This window comes from Budorcas taxicolor, chromosome 5, assembly GCF_023091745.1.
Source record: "Budorcas taxicolor isolate Tak-1 chromosome 5, Takin1.1, whole genome shotgun sequence".
Lineage (NCBI taxonomy): Eukaryota > Metazoa > Chordata > Mammalia > Artiodactyla > Bovidae > Budorcas > Budorcas taxicolor.
In genome coordinates, this window is record NC_068914.1 from 144364327 (window position 1) to 144382744 (window position 18418).

The window sequence follows — 18418 nt, forward strand, 5'->3', positions numbered from 1 at the left end:
GTTTTACCTGCAAAGAGGCACTGTTAGGATAAAAACATATTATCAGGGAGGAGTAGCATGTCAACCCACTAGCACACAGAAAAACGCTGTAGTACACTAGCAATAGCACATATTTGCACAGATTTCATCAGCTCAGCTCAGAATATAACATTTTAAAGGTACATTTCTGACAGAGATGATGGGGATGACTAAGCCAACAACCTTAGTCACTAGAGAGAGGGATACTAAAAACCTTATCTATTTCACAAATTTACCTACACTCTTTAAAGTGTTAAGATAACATCTAAGTTCTTGCAAAGAGAGTCCAGCAAGAAGCCATCAATCCCAGGGAGGCGGCATTAATTTCACATCTAATTTATGTGCTAGAAGGGCAGCACTCACTAAAGGTGTACTCACGAGAGGTAATCTCCCTCTTTTTAGGGAGCCATAGGACAGAATAAACATTTATCCACGTCTGACCTTCTTACAGACCCACGGAAAAGGAACTTCACAGCTAGAGGCTTGGAGACCATCTTTGCTGATGGTACCACACTTCTGTACCAAGCTGTTTGAAGCAATTCTGAAAGGAACCAAAAAAATCAATCACTTAAGATGACGTGCAGTAAAGGAGTTCTCAAGCATGAGAAAAAAAAAAAAGAGCAAATTCTTTCTCCTATTCAGACCTCACTTCTCTCAGCTTCCAAAACTGGAGAATAAAAATTACTCATTGTCCTCTTGAAAATGTCCTCTCTTTTTTTCTTGCCCTTATCAACTATTGATTTCCTTCCTTGTTTCCTTTTCCTTTCCTCTCCTCTCCATCCATTATCCTTGATCTATTTCCCCAGACATATAATTTCTTTTCCCCTTTTCTTTTCTCTTCTCCCTCTCTCTCTCTCTCTCTCTCTCTGCACTCTTTTGAAGCCCCTTACCTTGAGACATTTAAGGCTGATCCATCTTCCCACCTCCAGCCAGAACTGTTTCTCAGACCAATCCAGTAAAATTCCTGACTGAGGAGATTTTGGAGCCAGATCTAAATGAAAGGTTGCAGAAGATGAAAAAAGGTAGGAAAAAAATGCAGAAAGTTTAAAAAGAGATGTAGGGTCATGGTAACACTGTTATTCCTTACACCCTCTCTCATCACTGTTATTTATGAACTGAATGTGTGTGTCCCCTCCCTCCCCAGATTGCTATGTTGAAGCTCTGATATCACAAAGTGATGGCATTTGGAAGTAGCCTTTGGGCAGTAATTAGGTTTAGATGCGGTCTTCAGGGTGGGACCCACACTAAAAATGGGATTGAAAGTGAAAGTGAAGTCTCTCAGTAGTGTCCGGCTCCTTGCGACCCCATGGACTGTAACCTACCAGGCTCCTCCATCCATGGGATTCTCCAGGCAAGAATACTGGAGTGGGTTGCCATTTCCTTCTCCAGGGGATATTCCCAACCCAGGGATTGAACCCGGGTCTCCCGCCTTGCAGCCAAACGCTTTAACCTCTGAGCCACCAGGGAAGCCCCCCCCCAAAAAAAATGGGATTAATGCTCTTAAAGAAGAGGAGAAGGCTTCCCAGGTGGCTTAGTGGTAAAGAATCCACCTGCCAATGACATAAGACATAAGATATGTGGGTTTGATCCCTGGATCAGGAAGATCCACTGGAGGAGGGCATGGCAACCCACTCCAGTATTCTTGCCTGGAGAATCCCATGGACAGAGGAGCCTGGCAGGCTACAGTCCATAGGATAACAAAAAGTCAGACATGACTGATGCGACTTAGCATGCAGTCTCTCACCACCACATGAGAGGGCAGCTGTCTGCAAGCCAGGAAGAAGTTTCTCACCAGAAACCAAGTCTACCAGCATCTTGATCTTGGACTTGGCCTCCAGAACTCTGAGAAAGAAATGTCTGTGGCCTAAGCTCCCCCACCCTGTCTATGGTTTATAGCAGTCCTAGCAGACTGAAACAACCACCTACTCTAAATAACTACTCTCTCTTTCAAACCTTCATTCTAGAGATGTGTTGGTTGCAGAGTGCAATACTTCCTAGAATTGAACTTCATGCCTATAATTACATTCTTAGATCATGACAGATAAGATAACTATTACATCTCTACCTTCCATCGCAACTTCTTCCTTGATTAGATGGAGCACCAAATAGGTATTCAGATAAATACCAGATAAATATATATTCAGATAACTTTGAAAGAAGAAAAGCTAAATACTGCTGTGAACACACTCATATTTCACATCATCATTTAACATATATGTTATTATTAAACTTGCAACAATGTATTTGCGTTGTAATTTTTTCCCCCACTAAACTCCCATTCTCCAAGTCCTCATCAATCTTGCATATGGCAAGAAAAAATAAACACAGTTCTTAAGGAAAAAGCTGATGGTAAGGTTAAGTTGGTTATACTCTTTACATGTCCCAAGCTACCCGCTAGAATAGAAATAAGATTCTTTGCTCTGTTGAGTCTGACCGGAAAATGAAGGAGTTTATATCCTAATGGAATTGTCTCTAGAAATAAAATGAACTAAAATATAGGTTAAATCCCAGAAGATTAATTTTGTATAGGATTTGGTGCTAGTGTAATAAATACATTTAGCAACAAGTAAACTACCACCTTGGATATGGCCCTATATTCCCAGCAAGTACTTCATTGTGTATGCTGGTGGGGGGACAGAGTCTGAAGTGTAAAGGAAGGGTAGGATAAATGAAATGACATCCTAATTTCCAGATTCGCTGGAAACCTTCTGTGCATTATTTAAACAATTTGCTTAAAATGACCATTTAAATTAAGAAAAAAGTGAGTTTATCCTCATTCTTCCAATGGGATTATAAGAAAAACTGTCCACCTCTTTCTTCCTCGCATTTCATTGGGAGGGATGACAGCTAATAAAACACAAAAATAAATAGACTTCATCCATTAAATAAATCAATAGATATAAACACAGACCTCAATTAGAGTCTGAAGAGCTGGGATTCGATAATACTCACAAACTCCAATCCTACACTTGATCACTACTCTCAAGATCCGTACAAGTCTAAGTCACGTGATTCTGCCAGCTTACTACTTCTCCCTGATGAGGCTGGACAGGGCAAATGTTTACTGGATCACTCTCACTTGAAAATCAACATCCCACTTGAAAAGAGCTTTTGGAACCAGAGTGCAATTATCTCTGGGTTCTACGGACTCATGAATGATGTGTGTACGTTACTGTGGAAGCAGCATAAAAGCATAAACAAGAGTGTTTATTGCAAGGGTGTGACCTCAGAAGGCTTATCTTGCGAAAAGGTATGAACTAGAGCAATGAGGTGCTATGTCACTTTAGAACTAGTAATGTTTGGTTATACCTTAGAGAGGAAAAAGTACAAAACCTAAAAGCAAGATGAAGACAGAACACAAATGAAACCAGATACATTTTTTTCTTTCCTTTTCATTTTAAAGGCAATATTTATGTCTTACACACGCACTCACATGCTTTTGCAGGCAATATTTTTAAATTGTAATTAAAATACTGCTAAGGTATAGAACATACTCCTTACACTGCCAAAATGAACATGGTTTACAGGATATAGCTAAGATATTTCAACCCGTATGGAGATAAACTACTAAAATACCAAAGCTACTAAATTGGACATATCTTTGATTGGCTAACTTAATTTCAGGGACTATATACTAAATAACTAACCTCAAGGAAATAATTCTTGGAAATCAGATTTTTTTCTAGAAACAGGAAAACAGTTAAGCAAAAATATAATAATATAGAATTTTTAAAGATAAGTATCTATAATCATTTAACGTGTGGAAAAAGGAATGAAATTATGCTATGTTAGAAAAGCAAAACATAAACATATGGTATCCAAAAAGCCTAGATATTTACATAGGGTAAATATGTAATTTTAAATAACAGGTATGTTATATTTTCAAATACTATAATTTACATTTTTCTTCAATCTCCAGACACTTTTTCAGGTGAAGTACGTAAAACAATACATGTAGTTCTTAATTTGAAAAAAAAAAAGTACAATACGGTGCACCCGTATAATTATTTAAATCTATTGTTTTCAATTTAGAGTTACTTCACTTGAAAATGTGTCTGGAAGGCTGAATAAACACACATTGAGCATGTTACGTGAAAGTTTAACAAATATACTATTTAAAAATAACTTTATCCTCTGTTTCCAGACTTTTCAAATATATCCTATAGAATGTAAACACTGACTGCTGCTGCTGCTGCTGCTAAGTCGCTTCAGTCCTGTCCAACTCTGTGCAACCCCATAGATGGCAGCCCACCAGGCTCCCCCATCCCTGGGATTCTCCAAGCAAGAACACTAGAGTGGGTTGCCATTTCCTTCTCCAATGCATGAGAATGAAAAGTGAAAGTGAAGTCGCTCAGTCGTGTCCAACTCTTAGCGACCCCATGGACTGCAGCCTACCAGGCTCCTCCGCCCATAGGGTTTTCCAGGCAAGAGTACTGGAGTGGGTTGCCATTGCGTTCTCCGAAGCTTTGACTACTAGCATATAAAAACATGCAGATACCTTAAGAGATTTAAGGGAAACTTGACAGGGTACAAAATTACTAGAATTTAATATTGACAAGAATTTCCCCTATAATTTTGTGTACGTGCACAATACTAAAAGGTAGTGAGCCTTGCTCGGGAAACCGAGCACTCTCTTTAAAAGAGTGAAACGCTGGGGTCCCACCAACTGGGGTGGCAGGAGGACCCGCATTCCCGCTTCCCTAAGTCTCCAGGGAGCACCTGCCCACAGGCACCGGGCACGTTCTTGCTCCCTGCAACGCCCAGGAGGGACGTCGGCTCCACCCAGGGAGCAACAAAGGAGGAACCCAAGAGATGAGGTTCTCGGCTAACCTGCTCCTGCAAAAAAGAGGAAATCAGACTGGAAGCCAAAAAATGGCGGCAGGAAAGGATAAAATTTCAAATCAAAAAAAAAAAAAAAACCCCACAAACAAAAGGGGAAAAAGGAGAACGAGGGAAACAGGCTAACCAAGAGACAAGATTTACCTGCAGAAAACAGAAACTAAGAGAGAGGAGAACCCAGCCTCTGATGAAGCAGGAGACAAAAGAAGCCAAATCTGATTCAAATCGCCGCCCTGTCTTAGTGGTCCCTCTCCTTTGTTGTACAATACAGGGCAATATGTTTATCAACTATTTTGTAAATGCAAAATTGTGAGTAGCTCTGGAAACATTTTTAAGAAGGAGGAAATTCAACGTTATTCCATTTTTTAAGTGCTAACTGCTTTTCTTTAAGAGGTGAAATCATTTACTGGTTTTTTGTTTTTTGTTTTTTGTTTTTTGGTACAACCAGAAAATAGAGGGATATTGAATACAGAGGCTTTGATTGTCTTGGGTGTCAGCTTAACATTGCATAGAGGGGGTACATTTTACATCCTCCAATACAAAGCACACTAAATGGCAATTTGGAGTCAGTTGTGTGTTTAACATGTCTTGGACACTTTGAATTACTTTTATTCCCATGTTGGTTTTGGTGAAATTGTTTCTTAAAGAAAAACCACCCCTTGATCTCTGCTCTCCCTGTCAGAATTTTGTGTACTCTGTAACATCTTTGTTCAGGTAGTCCCGTTTTCCCAGTAACTTTCTTCATCTGCTGTGAAAGATTAATGTCATATACACTACTAATGAATTTTCAAATTGTGAATCTGTGGGACATATGATATAACAGTGTATGAACACTTGAAGGCATTCATACTTAACATACTATTAAGACAAGTTTGCCTTCACATTTTAAACTGGAGAGTAACTTGGATAATTGTTCAGAAAAGAATCACAATTACATGGGGTTTTTCTTAGATTTTTGGTACAAATGTTAAGAATTACACACAAATTTAAACTTCTGTATACCGGTAAATCCTAAAGAAAATCAACCCTGAATATTCATTGGAAGGACTGGTGCTGAAGCTGAAGCTCCAATACTTTGGCCACCTGATACAAAGAGCTGACTCACTGGAAAAGACCCTGATGCTGGGAAAGACTGAAGGCAGGAGAAGGGGATGACAGAGGATGAGATAGTTGGATGGCATCAGTGACTCAATGGACATAAGTTTGAGCAAGCTCTGGGAGATAGTAAAGAACAGGGAAGGTTGGCAGGCTATAGTCCATGGGTTCACAAAGAGTCAGACACGACTTATCGACTGAACAACACAGCAAAATACTGATCCTCAAAACCATCAGTACAGTTTCAATTATGAAAGAAAAAAAAATAGTAAAACACTGTCCATCAACAGGTGAATGGATAAACAAAATGTGGTCCTATCCATGTAACGGAATAGTATTCAGCCTTTAAAAGGAATGAAATTCTGATAACTGCTACAGCACAGATGTACCTTGGAAACATGCCAAACAAAAGAAGCCAATGAAATGAAATAAGTCAGATACAAAAGGACATAAGAGGAAAATTCAGAGATAAAGATTAGACCAGTAGTCACCAGGGTCTGGGGGGTGGGGTTATGGGGAGTTACTGTTAAATGGGTGTGGAGTTTCTGTTTGGGGTGATATAAAAGGTTCTGGAAATGAACAGTGGTCACAGTTGTAAAACGATCTGAATATACTTAATTCCACTTAATTATATACTTGAAAATTGTCAAAATAGTAAGTTGTATGTTATTGATGCTTTACCACACTTTTTAAGTTAAAAAAAAAAAAGGAGTGAGAAGTATCCTAACCTACCTACCAAAGGAATGCTTTGGGGCGAAGTTCATAATGGTTGCTTAATCTGGTTATGAAGAAAGGGTGACAAACACACACACATTACCAGACTACAAAGACCTCAAGTAAAACAATTCTCCTATCATCTACCATGTGCTTCCAGCCATTTAGTTTTATCTTCTAACACATCATTTCAGATTTCCTCAAAAGGGAAAAACTCGATTCAACAAATCATAATTTACTTTGTGATACATATTTTACTGAAATTTCACACTCTGGGAGACAGAAAAGAAAAACAAAAGTTATTTCAAATCTGGTCTTTATTTCAAGTGTCAAGGAGAATTAAAGTGGAAAGAAGGAAAACTAAAATGAAGTGATTCCTCCTACGTTAAAAAAAATTTCACATAGATTGTTCTCAATTAATACTTGTAACAATTCTGGGAAAAAAAATTTCTCCACTTGGTACATGAGGAAATTGAGAGTCAAAGATGTTAAGAAACTTGCTGAAGCTCACATAGCTAGTAAGCAATTTAGTAAAAACAAACTCATGTCTGTCTGAAAGAAATTAAGCTCTTTTCATTACCTGAATCTACTTTACATTATGGAGGAAAGTGACCATGTTATCATAGTGTTTGTAGTCACAGAAGGAAATTCAATATAATTAGATGGCTTCCCTGGTGGCTCAAAGGGTAAAGAGTCTGCTTGCAATGTGGGAGACCTGGGTTCAGTCCCTGGGTCGAGAATATCCCCTGGAGAAGGAAATGGCAACCCACTCCGGTACTCTTGCCTGGAAAATCCCATGGACAGACAAGCCTGGTAGGCTACAGTCCATGGGGTCGCAGAGTCGGACACGACTGAGCGACTTCACTTTCACTTTCACTTCCCTAAATACAAGAAAAGCCAATACTGAAATTTCAGGGAGAAGATAGGGACAATCCCAAAGTCATAAACTCTAACAGGGATGATAGTTCAAGTTGAACGAGAGATTGTTAAAGCAATAAAGTCTGAAGATATAATCTCAAATTATGATAATGAGGAAGAAAGACGTTATGCAGCGAGGAGCATCAGGATAGGTTGAAAGAAACCAAAGTATTTCCACAGGGAAAACTCTTTAGTCAATATATATTTTAAAATAACACACCAACAACTATAAGAAACAAAAGTTAACAATCAAAATCAACTTATCTATATGGAGAAAAAACACCAACAAAAATCAAAAATTTGAACATATCTAAAGATCAATTCTTCAGATGATGATTGCAGCCGTGACATTAAACGATGCTTACTCCTTGGAAGAAAAGTTATGACCAACCTAGATACCATACTGAAAAGCAGAGACATTACTTTGCCAACAAAGGTCTGTCTAGTCAAGGCTATGGTTTTTCCTGTGGTCACATATGGATATGAGAGTTGGACTGTGAAGAAGGCTGAGTGCCAAAGAATTGATGCTTTTGAACTGTGGTGTTGGAGAAGACTCTTGAGAGTCCCTTGGACTGCAAGGAGATCCAACCAATCCATTCTAAAGGAGATCAGCCCTGAGATTTCTTAGGAGGGAATGATGCTAAAGCTGAAACTCCAGTACTTTGGACACCTCATGTGAAGAGTTGACTCATTGGAACAGACTCTGATGCTGGGAGGGATTGGGGGCAGGAGGAGAAGGGGACGACAGAGGATGAGATGGCTGGATGGCATCACTGACTCGATGGATGTGAGTCTGAAAGAACTCGGGAGTTGGTGATGGACAGAGAGGCCTGGCGTGCTGTGATTCATGGGGTCGCAAAGAGTCAGACACGACTGAGCAACTGAACTGACTGAACTGAAAGATAAATGCAAAGAACAGGAAGAGCAAAAAAGAGTAGTTGCCATAAGATAAACAGAACACTGAGGAAATAATAGAACAATCCAACTTCAATTTTTTTTTATTTTCTCAAAAATAAAATAAATCTTGAAGTCCAAGACACAAAAAAGAGATAATAAGTGAACACATCAGCATATAATTGTCATGTAAATAAATTTTTAAGGATAGTAAAAAAAAAATAAGTGAACACCTCACTATTTAAAAATATTTAAATCCCAAGGGCCATAAAATATACATCCTACATTCAAATTCAAATAATATTCTAAACATGTACAGCAAAGAAAAGGAACCAGAAGACAAATAACTGGAAAAGTGATTTCATTTTTCAGTGTGCACAAGATGGATTCTGAAAGCTGTCAAACACAATATTTCTGTAAGACTTTAAAAGTTAGGTTGGTATGGACTTTAAAATCTGGCTCTGTAAAGAAAGTTTGGCTCTGTCAGATTTGTAGCCTTGGACTTGCTCACTAACTCTTCTGAATTTTATTCACTCAATGAAATAGAGTGGTTGAAGTCTACTTCATAGAATATGCTGTGAAGATTAAGAATAATAAAATAGAAGTGAATTCCTATCACATAGCAGGTGCTCAACACACAGGAGTTTCTATTTTTATTATTTTCATTATAAGCTTGGCTATCTATAACGGATCTAATAGAGGGACTGTAGTTATATATCTCACTGAAGGATAACTATTTACCAGTGTAAGAGGGACACTTCTGATAGACTTGGAGCCTCTAGCATAGAGCAAACTAATTCCCTAGCAGTATTCTCCACCACTGGAATGTCAGAAAACTTTGGTTTTCATAGATTTTTATGCTGTTTTGGTAGCTGTTTAGACCTAAGTAGTGCTAGCGGTAAAGAATCTGCCTGCCAATCCAAGAGACCCAAGAGATGCAAGTTCGATCCCTGGGTTGGGAAGATCCCTTGCAGGAGGGCCATAGCAACCCACTGCAGTATTCTTGCCCAAAGAATTCCATGGGTAATGGAGCCTGGCGGGCTACAGTCCCTAGGGTCACAAAGAGTAGAATACAACTGAAGCAACTTGTCATGTGCAATACTAGGAAAAGCAAGCATCTATCTTAAATTAGTATATAAATATTGCCATGAGAATAAAAGAATGATGACACTGGTACAACAAAGTCAACAGACTAGATATAAGTCAAGTTGGTTCTACGAGATCTTACAAAAGCTGAGGGCAAGAAAAAGAATCAGGCCAGAGAACCAAGCAAAATTCCACAGGAACGTCAGAAGTAAGACTTATCTGCAGTTGCTATGCAGTCACTCAGGGATACTCTCCTGAGAGCATAGAATGCCCTTTCCAGGACTGGTCTGAATCAAGGGTCCTTAAAAGGAAATAAACCAGTTTTGGAAATGCAGCCAGTCTAACTCTCTCCAGCTCACTTAGCGGTAGATCAGGATTTACAGTAAGCAGAGAAAGAATGGAAAGGTGAAATCCTTTAACACTCATCCATTCTTCCAGGGGACCTCAGAGAAACAGAACCACGCCCACCTCCCAGCTATCCTGGGCTGAAGCTGTCATTATCACACTGCAATTATGGTAGCTGCCTCTCTGCAATTCTCCGAGGCACTGTCTTGTATTATGATTCACTACTCTGTTTATCAGTGTTTGCTCAACAGTATTTCAAGCTGTCTGCTCCCTTCTGCTATTGATTTCACTTAGCCTAAGAACTCAGATGCAGTTGTATCAGAATGAGAATAGGAGTTGCTGCAAAAAGGTCCAGAAAGCAAGGTTATTATTACTAGGTGCCATAAAACCACAATTCTGTAGGTCTAAAGAATACATCCCAGTGCATTCTGTCACCTAGTTCATGGAAGATAAAGGAAAAGTAAATCACAGAAGTGGACTGATTTGAAGTTAGAGTGTATGCAGAATTTCAAAGGAATGAGTATTCTTTTGACAGACAACAGGAAACCAGATGCTTTAGTCTTCTCTTAAAATAGAAAGTTACAGACTTTATAGACCATATGTTTTCTCCAACTGCTTCAGAGTAATTCATTTCCTGTCAGAATTTCCCCCAAGGGATGTTTAATATTGTTGAATTCTTAATAAACTCTTATCTGTGGATCTACCCCAAAAGGAAGATGTAAAACAATATCAAAACACAAAACTCAGCATGAAATTAGCACAAAATCCTAAGGAGGATTCCTTATTTTCTTTGCATATGTTATTTAAGTTGACTAGTTAGAATTTGATTGATTTTCATACCAGGTAACCTCAGGATGTCAACTCCTTGTGTTACTTTGAGATGCTCCGGGATTCATAAAGAACTCGCTTCCTGACAGTTAGGTGGACAGGAAGGATCTGAGAGGCCAGTAGGAAGTGGAGCCCAGCAGTTCAACTCTGCGAGGAGTGTAAAGTCACACACACATACTTCCCTTCCTTCTTTCTCAGGTTTCTGAAACTACTTCTTCCTCATGCCTTCAGCACAACCCCAACTGATTCCTCATCTAGACCTTACTGAATTCAAATGAATGAAGGCAAAATATTATGAAGAAGGCATTAAGTCCCCAAGCTACCTCTCTTTCCCTCCATCCCAAGTTCCACCAGCTCTTACTGGTGAGAGAGAGCTGGTGCAACTTGTAAAGTGAGTAAAGTGCCTCTTTACTGTTACACTCATATGTGTCTGGATCTAATGATTCCTTTTATTAGATTTGTGAAAGTGAAGTGAAAGTGAAAGTTGCTCAGTCATGTCTAACTCTTTGAGACCCCATGGACTATACAGTCCTTGGAATTCTCCATGCTAGAATATTGGATTGGGTAGCCTTTCCCTTATCCAGGGAATCTTCCCAATCCAGGGATCGAACCCAGGTCTCCAGCATTGCAGGCGGATTCTTCACTGGCTGAGCCACAACGGAAGCCCTGTATTTATGGTCTAATTCTTCTCTGTAATACTCACCATCTTGCCACTTCCAACACACGCACACACACATGCATACATACCAATTGGAGCGCCTAGGTATATAAATGAGGGTTGGTGGGGGAGGAAAAGGAAAGAACATTCCTTTTGCTCCTCAAAAGAGGATACTTGATATATTTGAACAGCATTCTCCAACAAAACTGCCTACATTTACTAAATGTTTGCACTTACCATTTCCTTGCTGTCTTTAAACATAAGGAGATGCGCGTCTTTGGCTAAGCAGAATTCCAGGCTAGAATTCCAGCTCTTTTTTTCCACTGAAAAGTAATAACAGTGGTCACCATGCCCCATCCAGAGGTCTGGGCAGTGAGGACAGCCAGCACAAGTGGGCAACTTGGAGCCTGGAAAAGAAGAGGTTTGGGTCACATGTTTATGGCAATGAAATTGGGGATAAACTGTCTTTCCTGCCCTCTACCTTTCAGATTAAGGTTTAGAGAAATGTACCACAATGCATGGTCTCAAATTAAATACCTCACAATGTCCAACTCTATTACTACTACTGAACATTCTGTTAAGCAAGGATATGAAGGGGCAGGGAAGGAAATGGATACAAGCTGGCTGAGGACTGGGAGGAGAGTCCCTTGCTTGTGCTAGACATCAGTATGCACGTGTGACATATACACAACAGGTAACATAACAGTGTATCTGCATGAATGTATCTCTGTGCTATTTATATAGGCTCAGAGCATGCATTGTGTAACTGCATAATGCACATTGCTTAACTCAGGTAGAATCTTTCAGAATATGCAACCTCAGTCTGACACTCCATAATAGTGCAAAAGAAAAGGACAGAAACTAGAAAGAACAAACTTATCTACAATGAAAGGCTGTTTGGGGTTTGTTTTTTTTAATCACAAATGCACTAAAAATTCACTGGAAATTGGATAAAAGACATACTTCATCAAAAAGAATTCATTCTAGATATTTAAAAAAAAAGATTTTCTGACAGAGAAGGATATCAGCTGCTAAAGCAAAAAGTCATGCCATTCTCCTCGCTGAGCTCTTTCATATACAGACACTCTCATTCCTTTAAAATGGTTGTGCTATAGATCTGTGAAAATGAAAGGGAACTGAATACACTTTCGAGGTCATTTCAATGAAAATTCCAAAATTCTATTGATTTTCTATTCCACAAGACATATTTGTATGTCTCCATAAACACAATCTCACAATAGGCATGTGTGAACCATTATATCCAGTGAGCATACGTGTGGATACATAATTGCAGAGTAGATTATATATCTATTCCAGATTTGAAGTTAAAAAGTGGAGGAAGTAGTCAACCTTTAGACAACCTTTCTGTAGGAAGGCCTGGCATGGGAACAGCATAGGGTTCTGGAGATCAAGCTATGAAGTCGACACCTTATAATTTGTGCTTTTTCCATACAACTGTGATGGTATCCAGCCTGAAGGAAAAATTCCTGACTTGCCTAGGAGTCTCCTTCTGTCAAATGTTGAACTTGTATGTGACGTAGAGGTCCTAAGACTGAACCCTTAGTATCCCAATTAATAAAGTCTGTCTAACCTGTCACTTGGGGCTTCCCTAGTGGCTCAGTAAAGATCCACCTGAAATGCAGGAGATCTGGGTTCGATCCCTGGATTTGGAAGATCCTCTGGAGAAGGGAATGGTTATCCACTCTAGTATTCTTGCCTGGGAAATCCCATGGACAGAGGAACCTGGCAGACTACAGCCCACAGGGTCTCAGAAAGAGTCAGACACAACTTAGCAACAAAACAACAGCAATAGCCTGTCACTAACAATCATGCTCAAATAACAAAAACCTAAGTTAGAACTCTGGATTGTGAAACAGAAACCAAAGGCTCTCTGGATCATCATATATAAGGACCTAGAACTAAATCTAGGAAAGTTCATTTTAGAAAATGGGAAAGCTCATTAAATGGGAAAAATTAGAATATGCTTAATTAAATTACAGTATATCTCATATGAAATGTTAAACACAATATTAAAATTATAATTTTATTTTCATGCTAAATATGGTAGTAGGTAGGAAAATGTTTATGACACAGTATCAAACCAAAGAGCAATACACAAAATTATAACCATATTGTGAGCAGAACTATATCCAGCCTTATTGAAAAAAAAAAAAAGTAAGGCAAGGGGGATTTTAGAGGACTTAACTGAAATCCTGTTAAAAGAATAAATGCTTAACACAAAGTCATGTACTCAAAAACTAGAAGACTATGCCTGGGAGATACTCTTGTGTATGTTGGTTTATTTTGCTGGGACTATTTTTCAAGGTTTCTGTAACGTTATATTGCTTTTATACACAAATTTTGGTTTAAGTTAGCACTTACCCCGGTACAGAATCCACTGCAATAGCAGCATACTTGCTAGAATGGTGGACAGAAGCCCCAAAGCTATCGCCACATGGTAAGAGCGAGGGCATCTCGAGGAAGAAGCTGCAAGAATAGAATCCAAAAAAATATCCTGAGTCAGAATAAAAGTCTAAAGAGAAAAGGTCAGGGAAGGATAGCTGGGATCTGGAAGCAATCTGGCCTGGTTGGAATTGCAATCCAGGCCTTAGAGTTTCCTTTCCTAGATCTGTCAAGGTCCATGCTCTGAAGTTGAGGGTGGCCACCGTCAACTTTATCAAGGAACATATTTTACTTATCCAGTGAAAGATACTTTTTGTTTTGAAATTGTGGCTTGCACAGTCTCATGCTTTAGTGGTGAGAATATAAATTGGAACAACTTCTTTGGATAGCAGTTTGGCTGTGTCCCAAAATCACAAAGGCATTAATTTACCTTTTTACTCAGCAATTTCTCTTCAAGAAGTTTTTCCTGCAGACATTCACACATGTATAAAATGTCATATTTTTAAGGCCACTCATAGCAACAATATTTGTAGGAGAAAAAGACTAAATTCAACCTGTCTATCAATAAAAGATAACTCAAATACATTTTGACGTAGCCATAAAGTCAATATGCAGTTTCTAACAAAAAACAAAGACAAGCTTTTTTTTATAGATATGGAGTGATTTCTCAAGGAATATAAAGGGAAACAGTTAACAAAACAGTCTGTGAAACACTGTATGTTAATAGGCATTTCTGAAAATAGACACATGCATCTGATAAGGTTGCTTGCCTTGGGGAGGGGAAACAGGTCAATGGGGACAGAGATGGGAGAAAGACTTTTTCTTTTCTTCTGTACTTTTAAAATTTTGAACCATATAATGTATTATTTATTCAAAATTGAGATAAATAAAACTTAAATGAAAATAAAATGACACCTCACAAGTGCTTTGGAACCTGTCATAATTGGAAGAGTGATCAGTTTAGGTTGATAATTTGTTTAAGGATGGGACATTACTTCATATTAACTATGTTGTATACAATGTATACCTAAGAATGGTATTATTTTCATTTGGAAAATAACAGATTTTTCACACCAATTTTTTATTTTAAAATGGTAGTGATCCCATAGTCTGCTAGTGTAGGACTGATAGTGTGAAAGGCAAAAATTTATAAAGTAAGGCATTTAAATTCTAGTTTTGACTCCTTTATTTGATAACCTTTAATTTGGAAATGGAGAAAATAATTCTGCTTATTTGGGCCTCACTTTCAAATTTAAATTTTAGGTAAATGATACTATAGATGTAGGTATCTATGATGTATTTTGAACTTCTTAAAGAAATTCATAGTGAAGATAGCTTAAAATGAGAGAGTTCTGTATTTTAACTATTTGGACTGTTAAATCCAAAAGCATTTCATTTTTTAGTGACATAAAAAATACATTTGCACTATAAAAGAATATTTAATGAAATAAATGTTGATTTTAGATATTACACTAAGTGTAAAAAAAGTACCAAAACATAATTGCATAAATAAATTGTATATGTGCAACCACAATTGTTTTTTAAAAATTAACTGAAATTTAATATTTTAATGTACTTTATATTAAAAGACTCTTAGTAAAGTACTTGTAGTAAAATCAGTATAAAAAAGTAAAAATATGTCAAAATAGTGATGATCACCACGTTGTAAAATTATTAGTGATTTTATTTTATTATATCTGCTCTCATAGTTTCTCTAATTCCTATAATGAGCATGTAATGCTTTTTTAATTTCTCCTGGAGAAGGAAATGGCAACCCACTCCAGTATTCTTGCCTGGAGAATCCTATGGACAGAGGAACCTGGCGGGCTACAATCTGTGGGGTCGCAAGAGTCTGACACGACAACTAAACCACCACCAATACTTTTCTAAAGAGATTTTTAATATTGTTTTAATGCTCTTAACCTATTTTCCCATTCCCAAGCAGAACACCCCAGAAAGCTGGTGTAGAAATAAACATACTGGCAATAAATAAGAATGTGCAGTGTCCACTGGATACAAATAAAAAACCACTTGCCTGGAAATTAAAATTATAGTCAAGTTTCAACTTATCATGAATTGTGTGATCATATACATAAACTTTAAAATGCACATTCTTTTTGATTTAACATTTCTATTCCTTAGAAATTAGCACAGATATAACCCCAAAGAAGGAAAAATAAGTACAAATAAAATATTAAATGCTCTATAATTCACAGTAATAGAAATAAATCAAATATCTAAGTATAGTGGAATGATTTAGCAAATCATAGCAGTAATTTACTTGTAATAATAAGACTATGAGGCAAAAAAGAAAGCTTATGGAGCTACACTAAAAAATGCACCTCATGGAAGTTTGCTCCCCAAGATATAAAATCAAATATTAATTTTGGCACTTACACAGTTATCTGCCTTCTCAGAAAGTGTTTTCTCGGGGTTCTATGTAAGAATGGTTTGTTTCATCTTCAAATTCCCAGAGTCACAGGGTCTAGTATCTGTAATGCTCTTAATACCTTCTTCCTACACTTGTCACCATTCTGGCTCAAGGGTGTGGGGAGGACCTAGTTATATGAAATAACTTATTTTCTGACAAAATCTTAAATTACCCTGTGGCAAAATTATTGGTGTCCTTCTCTTCATTTCATAGCCAGAAAAACAGAGATGCCTAGAATTTGCACAGCTGGTCCACAGTTGCCCCAAACATTCACAAAGAGATAAAGTTCTCCCAACAAATTTCTTGCTTTAGGTCAGGAGCAATAAAGGCAAACAAAATTGCCCCAGCTTGTGTTTCATAGATAAAATGATAGAAGTGAAGGGTTAGAAAACAATTTAGCTGAAACCTAAGATCAGATCCTCAGCCACATACAAAATCTTCATATTCCAATTCTGGACTTCAAAAAGAACCAAAAGTGTTTCTCCAAATGACCCTCTACTCCAAATGTATTCTCCATCTCATTCATTCACCTAGCCTATGGTGACTATGGACAGTTTTCCACACTTGATTGGTTAACTCACCTTTTTGCTGCCGTCGGTCATCCTTCAGAGCTTGGGGTGCAGCAGGAGACTTTATTATGGAATAAGTAACATTGTCAGTCATCTTTGTCTATCTTTCACATTCAGTTGAGAGAATAAAATTATACAAGTGTGAGTAGACAGGTATAAGTGAGGAAACAGCCCAATCTCTAAACTGCTAGCAGGAAACTTGAAGGCTTTATTTAAAAAAAAAAAAAAATGGCCCAGTATGACAAAAGCAGAAGTAACTTTTCAGGAAATGGTTCAAACTCTGGGGCTGCCTATCGAAATTAATATTCTAAACTCTGGTTTTTTGATGTTTTATTTATTTAACCTCACCATACTCTCTAGATGCTCATTAAGTGCAAATTAAATTGACTCCCCATCTCACCTTTCTATTGACCGAGGAAATGTTGCCCTTAAATTCGGTAATTCAATTATGGAAACTGGAATAAAAATATGAGAGTGGTTCCTAGCTATGAATTTATCTCACATTTTATAGATGCTTGTTCCCTTTTGAAGAAAACAGATGAAAAAATAAATAAATAAAAGGAAAACAGATGCACGACAAATGGGACTGATCTCATTGTTCCTTGGAGCTTTGGGTAGTGGTATACAATAGAGAAATAGGAGGTTGGTTTGCATGTGGCTAGAATCATGGGAGAAATGAGCTCTTGCCCAGATATTTGTTCTGTGAGTGTGTTATACCTCTGTGTTCCCCAAAACATTCTCTCAATTATGATTTAGTCTTTACCCTTCACAGGCAAGAAATTTCATTTTCTCTCCTTGTTCTCTTATTTTTATATGCTGAGACAACCACAAAAAGGAATAAATTAAGTAAATACATAGTAAGGTGTCAGTTGCCATTGTTCAGTCGCTCAGTAGTGTTCAACTCTTTGCGACCCCATGGACTGCAGCACGCCAGCCTTCCCTGTCCTTCACTATTTCACAGAGTTTGCTTAAACTCATGTCCACTGAGTCAATGATGCCATTCAACAATCTCATCCTCTGTTACCCTCTTCTCCTCCTGCCTTCAATCTTTCCCAAAATCAGGGTTTTTTCCAAAGAGTCGTCTCTTTGCCTCAGGCGGCCAAAGTATTGGAGCTTCAGCTTCAGCATCAATCCTTCAATAAATATTCAGTGTTGATTTCCTTTAGGATTGACCGGTATCAGTAATTTATTTCAAATAGGTGAAATCGAAATAAAAAGTTAAAGAAAATAAAAGGGAATTGAAATTCCAGGAATAGATAAGATCACCAAGTCAGAATGTATAAAGACAGAAGAGAAGAAAGAGAAACAGGGAGAGCATAGTAATTAAAAACTAATAAAATTCTATTTCCAGCCGTGACAGAGTGATACTGGACTTGGCCTTCTCCCAAAACACCCAAATGACAAAATACATGAGGCAGCTGTTTTCAGGGACGACGGATCAGGCAGCACTGTGACCCTTGAGAGAACACAACGCACAAAGGTAAGTGCTATGGTCACTGGTATTCTGCCTAGGACCACTTTCCGGCCCAAAACAGGATAATGAATCCTAAAATAGAGCAGGAGTCTCATGAAGCTGAGGCAGCAGAGATCCACGTTTTGAGCTGCTTGTTTTTGTTCAGT

General features: G+C 38.0%; 1 protein-coding gene across 1 annotated transcript; it reads right to left on the bottom strand.

Moving 5' to 3' along the window:
- Positions 1–444: 444 nt before the first annotated feature.
- On the bottom strand, positions 445–16892 carry KLRG1 (killer cell lectin like receptor G1). Its single transcript, XM_052639789.1, has 5 exons — positions 16811–16892; positions 13778–13882; positions 11633–11802; positions 909–1009; positions 445–559 (listed from the first exon to the last, which is right to left on the bottom strand). Exons 1-5 carry the CDS (start codon positions 16890–16892, stop codon positions 445–447), a joined length of 573 nt encoding a protein of 190 aa, XP_052495749.1.
- Positions 16893–18418: the final 1526 nt, after the last annotated feature.

Excerpts from the sequence above, each read along its gene's own strand:
- KLRG1 (XM_052639789.1), bottom strand. The coding sequence starts at position 16,892 with ATGACTGACAATGTTACTTATTCCATAATAAAGTCTCCTGCTGCACCC. Across the intron at positions 13,883-16,810 it reads TGACCGACGGCAGCAAAAAG|CTTCTTCCTCGAGATGCCCT; the intron begins GTGAGTTAACCA and ends CTATTCTTGCAG. Across the intron at positions 1,010-11,632 it reads TTAAAGACAGCAAGGAAATG|ATCTGGCTCCAAAATCTCCT; the intron begins GTAAGTGCAAAC and ends CCTTTCATTTAG.